This window comes from Rutilus rutilus (genome assembly GCF_951802725.1).
Source record: "Rutilus rutilus genome assembly, chromosome: 12".
Lineage (NCBI taxonomy): Eukaryota > Metazoa > Chordata > Actinopteri > Cypriniformes > Leuciscidae > Rutilus > Rutilus rutilus.
The window spans coordinates 22429328-22439859 of NC_140217.1; the positions used below are offsets into that span (position 1 = coordinate 22429328).

Here is a 10532-nt window from a genome sequence, read left to right on the forward strand (position 1 = left end):
GGCCTCGTCTCGTTTGGTGGATCGGAGGAAGACCTCCACGATGACAGCCTGTCATTGACGGCCTCTGAAGGAGAGGATTGGTCGGGCTTAGTCATTGACCCCGCCCCCCTGTCTCAGTCTAGCAAAAGTGACGCCAGGGCGAGCACAGAAGAAGAGCTCGGCCTCGACTGGTCTTCGCCGGAAGAGCCAACTAGAAGCCGCCTCAACGAATGGTTCCTGCCGGGGCGTCAACAGGCCCCTCATCAGCGATCAGTGCTGTTCTTCCCTTAAGTTCATGACGAACTGACGAAGTTTGAAGGTTCAGACTAGAAAATACTTTACAGCAGATATACTAGTTTGGAGTACAACTGCATTTAAGAATACATTTCATCTTTTGTAATGCAAATAAAGAAAGGTGGAAAAATAAACATGTTATATTAAATAATTTATGGATCATCAATTATTTTAATCATTTAATTAATGTGACACTTTTTTGAAGAAAATCATTAATCCCACGTGTCATTCTGACCACCTTTATGCATTTGAGAAGAATTTTTGGTTCATGCATTCTAGGGTTAAAGAAAAGGCTAAGCAGTAAAAAAAATAAAAAAAAAAAGGATTTTGGCATCTGCTAATGTGCCTTAAAGAAAAATCTGAACAATATAGTACAAATAATAATAATAATAATCCTGTCATTTACTCACCTTTATATCTCGTAGGGGGAGAGAAAATCCCTTTATGTTTTGTCCTAGGGGGAGAGAAAATCCCACTCCTCTCTGAGCAACCCATTAAAAGCCTGGGGAGGCAGTACACGGCAGAGTTTACGGACAAAGAGATGGGGGGAACCGTGATGAAACAGCTCTTAGAAGGACTGGCAAAGATCGATCTAAGCCAACTCCCAGGGAAGTACAAGGTCTGGTACTACCAGTTTACGCTCTACAGGAGGGTGATGTGGCCACTGAAAATGAGTGAGATCCCCTCATCCACCGCAAGCAAGATGGATGGAAAAGCCAACGCATTCATCCGAAAGTGGTTGGGGCTGCCACGGTGCCTCTCTGAAACGGGCCTCTTCAGAAGGAACACCCTGCAGCTGCCGCTTCAATCAGTTTGGGCTACAAGCAGGAAGAGACCAGGGGCCGGTTGCATAAACCTCTAAGACTAGTCTTACAAGTTAGACATCAATTTATTTTCTTTAAGACGGTTCATAGCTTTTTTTAAATCAAGTTACATAAAAACGTAGATAAGCCTACTTTGATACTGAAAACTAAGACTGACTGCCCCTGACTAACTGCTAGTAGGTCATACTAGAACTTAAGACACTGTCTTAACATTATGGCTATGTTTATGCAACCGGCCGCAGGCTTGTTCTCGAGTTGAGAGAGTCTGCTGACCAGGCTGTAAGGAACGCAAACCCTAAGGTTCTGACAGGCCGGAAGTGGAACACCCAAATTGAGGTCGACCAAGCCGCCAGTCGTCTGCAACATCAAGAGATTGTTGGCAGAGTACAGGCAGGAAGAGCAGGGCTAGGGTGGGGAGAAGCGCCACGGTTCTGGTCCAAGGCCAACCACTAAGAGAGGAAGGAAATGGTGGTGGCGGAGGTGACAAGAAAGGAGGAAGAGCGCTACAAGATCAAGGCCATGTCACAGGGCCGACAGGGAAGGTGGACAACCTGGGAGGGAGTTGTCAACCGAAACATCACCTGGGCAGACCTGTTGAAGATCCCGCAGGCAAGGCTCAGCTTCCTCATCCGCTAAACCTGCGACATGCTTCCCTGTCCTCGGAACCTTCACCAGTGGTTCGGGAGTGAGGAAGGCTGCACACTCTGCAATACCCCAAACGCAAGCCTCCAGCACATCTTGTCAGGCTGTAAGATCGCGCTCTCCCAAGGGACGCTACAGATGGCGCCACGACCAGGTCCTGAGAAAGCTAGCCGAGGTGATAAAGGGGCATCGACAGGGTAGCAAAGGGGTACCACCAGCAGAGAACCACAACCACATCAGCTTTGCCACAGAAAATGGGGGAGAAGAAACCTCAGGCCAAGAGAAACAGCTAGGCCATTTTCACCTGACCAGAAGTGGAACATGAGAGTCGATCTCGACAGGCAGCTCCGTTTCCCGGTCGAGATCACTGCTACATCTCTCCGCCCCGACATAGTGGTGTGGTCTACCAAGGCAAAATCCGTGCTCCTCATTGAGCTCACAATACCAGCGAGGAGGGGATGGAGGCCGCCTACGAACGCAAGAAGGCCAAGTACTCAGAGCTGGCTGCTGAGTGCTGGGAGGCTGGCTGGAAGACCACCATCTGTCCAGTGGAGGTTGGATGCCGAGACAACATGGGGCTGTCAACCACACGCCTTCTGAGGGACGCAGGAGTGACCGGAGGGAACCTAAAGAAGTCAACCAAAGAGCTAGCGGAGGAGGCTGAAAAGGGGAGCTTTTGGCTCTGGCTGAGGAGGAAAGACAAGAGCTGGGGAAAGAACAACTAACCCTAACAACAGCTGCAGAGGGTAACACCTATCAGCTGCAGGGGGTGACAGGGAGACGTCCCTGTCACTGCTCCGCCACCAGGAGACGTTTCAGGATTAAAGGAGCGAAACGTTGGTGAATGGTGGTTCCTAGCTGATGACCCTGCAGCTGACCCCGGCAGCAATGCCTAGCAGGTGTTCCACCTACCTGTACATTTCACTCCAAACTGTCTGATGTTTTCATCATTGAAACAAAGAGAGTTGAGGTGATAATTGACCCCAAAACGCAGATATAAAAAAGTTTATAGAGCTGCCATTAGTTTGTTTCCTCCAGTAGAGGGACCTCCAGTATTCTAAGCAGTTGTAATGGTCCACGCTGTTAAACGTACCATATGTAATTTTTTCGCCGCTAGGGGTCGCTAACCTCTTACAATAACAAATTCGTAGTTTGATGACGCAACATTTGCTAAGAATTATGGATCTTGACGTCAACGTCAAGCCGACCGATCTAATAATGTTTATGGATGAGTAAATACATAGATGTTTTTATCATGACTGTGATATGAAGCAGGTCGGGACTGCTAAGAGACAACTATCAGCTCCGCACGCAACGCGAGTCCCGCGGATATAAAAGGAATATGGACATTTCATTCTACCGAACTACACGCAAGTGCAGAATTACTACTCACAGGTCAGTTTATTAGACAAATTAAACTTGTGAGGTAACGCAGCGCTGTTTCACTTGGTCTAACATTACACTATAACACTAAACTGCATTTGAATGTGTTGAAATTTATGTTATTCTATGTGTTAAGTTTGTCTGTATGAGACTAGCAGTAAGCTAGATCAACATTAGAATAACATACAGATCATATTCTAACATTTTATCATTGTTGAACTATATAACATTGATTAGTTTTATGTAAATGTGCTCACCTGTTTAATAAAGTACATGTAGGAGCGGTCGAAGTCTCGGACGTGGAGCTCTAGGCATCTCGAAAACACCGCGCTGATATTGATTCTCGTTTTAGTTCTCCTTTTTTATCCAAAGTCTGCTTGTCATGGTCCATAATGTTTGAACGAAACAACAACAGTGTGCAGATAGACATTACGAACTACACAGTTTTCCACGTCTGTCGCCTTGGTTACTATCAGAGGGCTCTGGTTACTATGGCAGTACGAGCGGAAACCAGGGAGAACGCGGATATGACGCCATTGACGCGACAAAACGGAAATAAAGAAACCTGTACAATTGCAATTACAATTACAAAAATTGTGTCTTTGAATTAAATTGCAAATTTCTCCTGGTTTGAAAGTTGTTGGAAACAGTCGGGATAATGTAAGTACACAACAAAAAAAAAATATATATAACATATAGCATTCAAATATAATACTGTAAAGTTTAATGGCATTCAGAACAGTGGCAAAATATTTTTACTCCAAATATGCATATACTACAGAGACAGTACAAATTAATCTCAGACTGCACTGTGAAGAGTATAATTTTTTTTAAAGATAGAAAGAAAATGCCTACACTTTGAGAGGAAAACTAGCCTACACTTATTAGCATGAATCAATGTGGACTGAATTATGAAATCAAAATGATGAAAAATTAATCTCAGGCCTTTTACATTACAAGTTCATCTGAGCATTTGAAGTTATAGAACAAGAAACTACCGTAGAACGAGCCTTTCCCTCTTTTCTCTTTTTCTCCATTCATTACTTATATCCATTCTTATGAGTCACTGTTCTCTTCGTCTTCCTCTGCTTCATCAGATCTCTCGGGGTCCTGAGAATCAGAACTTGTGTCTTTGGCATCTGTTGCAAATGGATCTTCTCCCTGTCAAATTAGAAGAGAAATAACTTCAAATATTCTTTAAAAAAAAATTAAAAGCTTATTTTGTGTTTCAACATGCCACAAATGTTGTTACCTTCATGTACCTCTCATAGCGCACTTTCACATTATCATTATTTATTATGGCTTTGGCTGTGACCACGCTGTCTCTTTTTAACTGCTCCTTGTAAGCCTTTAAGGGGGGAAAAACATGATAAACAAGATATATACGCTATTATAATATATACAACCCAAACAAACACACCCCTCACTTCATTGCTCCGCCCCAAAATGCATAAACATGCAATGCAAGAGTCGATGTCCCTTTATCATAACTGAAGCGAAGCAAAATAATGATACGCAAAACAATGCGAAGATGACGAACAAAAAAAAGAACATACAGTGCACAACAGTACACAAGCAAATGTTTGTTGTTAGCCACCAATAGCACACCAGCACAAGAAACAATGACACTCAAAACTATCCTGTTACTATAGCTAACACTAGAACAACAGCATATCTTAGTTCTGTGAAACATAGCAAAACCAATGTTACTCGTGAATGGCGCAGAAACAGAAAAATCTCATTCATTCACTAATTAAACAGGTGAAGTGTTTATGAGTGAGTCATTGAATTATTTTTTAAAACAATCGATTTAATTAATTATTCATTCAAATTAAATATTTTTTAAAATAGACTGCGGCAATTACTATTTTGTCAGAACCTCTAGTAAATTACGTTTTGTTTAGTTGTATGTTCAAAATCGTGATCTCTATTTTAAACAAATAAAAAAGTGATTCACAATTTAACCAGAATCGTGCAGCTCTAAAATAAATAAATATATTAAAATAATAATATAAATATACAAATATACAGTCAAACCAAAAATTATTCAGACACCAGATATATTTATTTATTTATATTACAGATTATATATTTTTTTTTACTAGTGGGTGCAGGACACTATAGTTAATTTATGTAAGTGAGGATAGCAAAATAAAGTAAACTGTGACATATTATACCCAAAAATTCTTCATACAGTGGACCACCAGTAAAATTTATAAAAAATTTGGGACCAAATATGATTCGCACTTTGACCTGACCACGTTTTAAGTGTTTTTTCTTTAATTGTTAATGTGACCTTTTTACACCACAGACTGAACAAAATTAACCATTGCTTGGTAATTGGTTGACCTAAATTGGTATTATCTAATTGTGTATTTCTTTTAACAGCTGACAGCTATTCAACCTAATTCATTTGTGAGACAGTCTAACAGAAAGATGGCCAAAACCAGTGAAATATCAACTGATTTGATAACTCTGAGGTCTTGTCATATTTTATTACCATTTTCTAAACTATAAAAAATATTTTTGAAGACATCGCTCTAGAACATCATAATGCAACTCGTGTTTCATTGTGATTTATCACTCCACACACAACTTCCCATATTCTGCCAAAAAACTTTATTCTGTCTTTGATGTAATTGCTTTTCAAGTAGTGGATTTGCTTAAATTTAGCTAATTTCCTGAACAATAATTTGTGGTTAAGACAATCAAAAGGTTTTTTTTTTTCTTGTTTTTTTTTTTTTTGCCCAAGAGTGTGCGCATGTTATTTTTTTCGTTAGATACCATCCATTTTGAAACTAAATGAAAGCATGCAGAGGATTGGTGCACAAATGGTAGCTCAGGTGGGTCAAAAACACAAGAGGAGAATACAACAGTATATGCATATATATGAATAAACATGAAGGTTCGGGATATTTAGAAGAGACAGAACAGAGATACCTTACCATTTTGCTCTTGAGGTGAGTGAGTGAATGAAGATGTTGCTGTACAGAGCTGAAAACCACAGGAATGTGACTGTCACATGCAACACAGTAAACCACCTCCATCCTTCTCATGTAATCATCTTCTGTCACCCCTGTAAGATTATGAAGTTTGAATAAAGTGTTAATAATCATCTTTGTAGTTGTGTAGGTTAATAAAGCCTATTTATAAATATATTTAACAATATAATACAATGTATTTATTAATTTCATATTATGCGTATTTATAACGTTACATCATACCTTCCATTATTTTCACCCACTCATCTTTGCTTCGTCCGCAGGAAAACTTTAGTTTGTGTAGAGTAGAGACAGTTTTATGAAATTTGTGAACCATGCAATCCTGTGCAATATTAAAACAGGGTAAATGTACAACAACAACTATAATACAAATCCATACAAAAACCTCAAACAATTAAAAAAAGAACATTTCAAAAGTCTTACATGCAAAAAATTGATGACCTTGTCATCAAATTTGGCTTGCCGTCTTATATAGTCAAGAGTCTCTCTGTGATACGTGCTTTCAAAGTGTTTCTCAATGTCTTTGTCTTCAAACGTGTGGAATTTACAAAAAGCACATGTAAAAGCCCACCTAAAAAAAACACATTAAGAACACTAAGCTGACATAAATTTGCATTTACCTTGACATTTAATGTATTTGTACAACTACTAATGTAAATGTACAATTTGAACTATTTTGTATTAGCAAGTGAATTTAAATTCTTTAGCCTTTCCACAGATGTCACAATTCAACATTTCACTGCTTCTAAAAGGAATACAGCAGCAATTCTCAATTCCTACCTCAAATAATAAATATTTAAAAAAATATTTGTATATATTTAAATAATTTAACTAATATACAACCAATGAATGTAGATGCGGTTTAAAAACACAAGTGATGCCTCACTAGAAATGTCAGTGTTCACCTGTGCTTATCTCCATATTTTTCATGATTCTTCTCTCGTCGTCTTCTGCGCTTCTCTCTGGTTCGAACTTTTTTGCCAAGGTCTGCACACAAATATTAACCCAGATAGATAGATACATTGTTAGATACAACTTTTCCCCCCCAATATAATAAACAATGAAAATATTAAAGCCGTTATATACCATGCTCTCCAGTTGTTTCCTTGCTATTGGAAGAAAAGCAACGGTCCTGTGGAAAATAAAAACTGTAGTATCACAGGACTGATTCTATAATCCACCTTTGATTGTAGATTCTTACCTTTGAAATGTGTGGTCCTAAGAAAAGTAAACAAAGTAAAGCATCATAAGCATCAACGCAGAGCAGCATTTTTGAAAATTACAGTAAAGAACGTGCAACAATTTAGCAGTGGAAACTTTGTTTTGCCATTTTTTAAACCATGTTTGGTCTATCAAAGCAGCACATCACATACCCACAATGCTGCTGATGCTGGGACCTGCTTTGACAATCCTCTTTTTTTTAACCAACTTGCAAGGAGGCACTGGTTCCATCATCTTCCTCTTGGTCCCTCGAAACACTAGAGCAGCTGATGCTGAGTGGTATCTCTCTATGCAAATAGATGGGTTCAGACTTGAGCACTGCAGAAGAGAAGAGACAATTCAACACTAAATGTAATTGTTTTTGTTCAAAATGATAAACTAGATACCAGACGTACCCTTACACCTTGTCCTTCAGCCTCAGGTACAACAGCACCTCTTCCCCGGTAGTTTCTGTGCGCGTATGGGTGCATGTCTCTGCCCCGTGAGCCAATCGGCGCAGGCCGAGAGTGTGAGGGAGAGTACAGGCTGGAGGAATCAGAGAGATTGGAAGTGGAGTATTGACTCTCTCTGCCGCTGTCTGAGAATGGAGACCTGGACCTCTGGGAAAACATGGCATAGGGCCTTTCCCAGTTTGACAAGAGGTCTGCATTCCAGGTGGATGAACAGGAGTCACTGTACCCTCCATTAGAATGATCAAAAACGCTATCTGCATCTTCAGTGCTCGAGGCCCTTTGTTCAAAAGACTCATTGGCACCATATCTGAGGACAAAACAAATGGTAGCACATTACAATATGCACACACACATACATATATATATATATATATATATGTGTGTGTGTGTGTGTGTGTGTGTGTGTGTGTGTGTTTTTACTATATATCTATATAAATTTACAATTTCAACTTCAAAATATATATATATATTTTTTTTTTTTTAAGTTTTTCAAACCTTTTTGTTTATAATTTAAGAAAATGTATTTTTTTTAAAGATCTTCAACAGTTTATATAGGAAAGCGATTTCTATTGCCTGCTAAGAAAAGCACAAGGAAGATCTTCTGACAGTTCTTACCTGTCAGAGCTATTGGTCTCAGACGATGCAAACGATCCAAATAATGTCTGACTGTAGCATTTCCCTGGACATTTAACAAGTGAAAGTGATTATTCGAGATTGTACCTCATTCAGAAACAATAAATACGAGACAGCTGTATATAACATTATAGCAACATAAGAGTGAGAGATTTATGTAATTACCTGGATTTTCAGCTGAGGCCGGGAACATATCTTCTTTATCTTAAGTCCTTTAAAACAGATTGCATAAAGTCATAATTAAAGCCCTGCTTAAATATAGATTATTACCAGCAGGAAGACACAGCATATTAGCTGACTGCTACTGTCAATTAGCTTAAGCAGGGTGTTACCTCCAAAATGTAAGCTTTTAATTCAATGGGTTTTTTTTTTTTAAATGGGCCATAAATAATGATTGAGCAGTGTAAACGTCCATAAGATTCAAATTTTGAATGGGCCTTGTGTGAATTTTGCCCTTGTGTTTGGGTCCTCTGATAAAGATTCACTTGTCAAATCAACTGAAACTGGCCAATGCATTTTGCACCATTACTTCTATTTGAGCAGAATGTGTTTTGTGGTGTGTGTGAAACGTTACATTGTGTTTCTTGGCCAACTCCAGGCATACAGTCGATTTGAAACTTTTTGAATAATGGCTTATTTAGCTAAAGTTTCTCAAACATGTAAGTATGAAAACCAAAGGCATCACGTTTAGTAATTAAATACAAATAACTTAGTTAAAGTTCTAAATACATGTGCAAGTTGCCCGGTCCCAATTTAAAACGTACGAATCCTTTCGTTTCAATTTATTATTATTGTATTTTTAACGAAAGCAACGTTATTTTCAAATGCACACTTACCACATCAACGAGGGTCAATCAGTCCTACTGCGCTAAATTAAAGCAGGTGTCACTGAAATCATTTCCCCCTGGAAACAAACTAAACAACAGTGTCAGGCAACCTTGAGGCTGTTTTTTTGCAACAACTACTTCATAACCATTTCAAGTTGTCTTCCTCTAGAGGGCGCTTGTCGTTCACAAACAGATTTGAGACTGCCTCATTCAAATCGTTGCTGCTTTAGTCTCACTAAGACATTTTATAAAACATGTCATTTTAATCTTCTAAATGGACGGATTTATACAGACTTGCAATATAATAAAGGTAAAATAGAATTTATAAGTGTAAAACTGGCAGAGAAATCTCTATAAAATGATTAAATACAGGACGTTTCCAGTTATCACACCTGAGCAGCGCTGTGAAAGGTTACTGTTACCACGTGACAAGACCGTATGGATGGCGCTTACATCTAGCTCCCTCTCGCTAGTCGCTGGACAATAATTTACACCCATCACAGGGTAACAAAACAGTTTGTGAGAATTGCTGTTATAAGGTACATAACCAATTCGAGAACTTCAGGCCCACCAATTTCCGCCTTTTGTGGTAGCCTATACCCTCTGCTTTATATTATTCACAAAAATATATTCATGGTTAAATATAGTTACGAATGAATTCATATTATGAATTGATATATTATGAATTAATTATTCATAATACAAAATAGTATTCATCTTGTTATCAAATATTGTTTATTTTTGCAAAGAGCAACAAAACAATGTTTGTAACAAAGACGTTATTGTTATTCACCTCTAGAGGGAGCTTAACGACTGTGCAAGGATTCGGCCGAATTGTCCAAAAAAAAAAAAAAAAAAACATATATTTGTTTAACCTGTAGGTGACCTAACCTAAATAACCAAAATTATGCTTATTTGAAAATGTAAACATACAAAAAGTTTTATAGAATATACAGTTTGTACATTATAAAAATCATTATGCCTATGTAGAGTCCCCCACAAAGATAAACCTAACTGAATTTGTGGCAAAAAAAACATGTTTTGATAGTGAGGTCCTGTATTTATTAGAAAGTTTTAACTTTGGGTCTTGGCTTTACGTCCTCGTATACATAGGGGTTTTACTTTCTTTAAGCTGTAATTCAAATTTAAATGTTTCAAACAGCACAGACACCAATGTATTTATTTTCAATATATTTATTATATTAAAAATTGCAAGTTGCAAAGTGAACGTCCTTTAAAACAAAACATCTCTGATTAGGAGCAAAGCAGACTAAC

At 38.4% G+C, this 10532-nt stretch overlaps 1 protein-coding gene across 4 annotated transcripts; it reads right to left on the bottom strand.

The window, feature by feature from the left end:
- Positions 1–3831: 3831 nt before the first annotated feature.
- On the bottom strand, positions 3832–9424 carry znf326 (zinc finger protein 326). Of its 4 annotated transcripts, none has more exons than XM_084424954.1 (13): positions 9267–9386; positions 8596–8642; positions 8413–8476; positions 7741–8104; positions 7498–7663; positions 7326–7342; positions 7211–7256; positions 7030–7111; positions 6548–6695; positions 6347–6446; positions 6068–6198; positions 4385–4470; positions 3832–4283 (listed from the first exon to the last, which is right to left on the bottom strand). In XM_084424954.1, the coding sequence occupies exons 2-13, from the start codon at positions 8621–8623 to the stop codon at positions 4163–4165; spliced, it is 1353 nt and encodes a 450-aa protein (XP_084281080.1). In that variant the 5' UTR covers positions 8624–8642; positions 9267–9386; the 3' UTR covers positions 3832–4162. The 4 variants fall into 4 exon arrangements, with proteins under 4 accessions (XP_084281080.1, XP_084281082.1, XP_084281081.1 ...); XM_084424956.1 differs by having other exon boundaries at positions 4375–4470; XM_084424955.1 differs by lacking the exon at positions 7326–7342 and having other exon boundaries at positions 4375–4470; positions 7211–7272; positions 7494–7663; positions 9267–9424.
- Between the last annotated feature and the right edge of the window lie 1108 nt (positions 9425–10532).

Coding starts and splice junctions, on each gene's coding strand:
- znf326 (XM_084424953.1), bottom strand. CDS start 8,623: ATGTTCCCGGCCTCAGCTGAAAATCCAG. Junction 7,112..7,210: donor GGAAACAACTGGAGAGCATG/GTATATAACGGC, acceptor ATTTGTGTGCAG/ACCTTGGCAAAAAAGTTCGA. Junction 4,284..4,384: donor GTGAAAGTGCGCTATGAGAG/GTACATGAAGGT, acceptor CTAATTTGACAG/GGAGAAGATCCATTTGCAAC.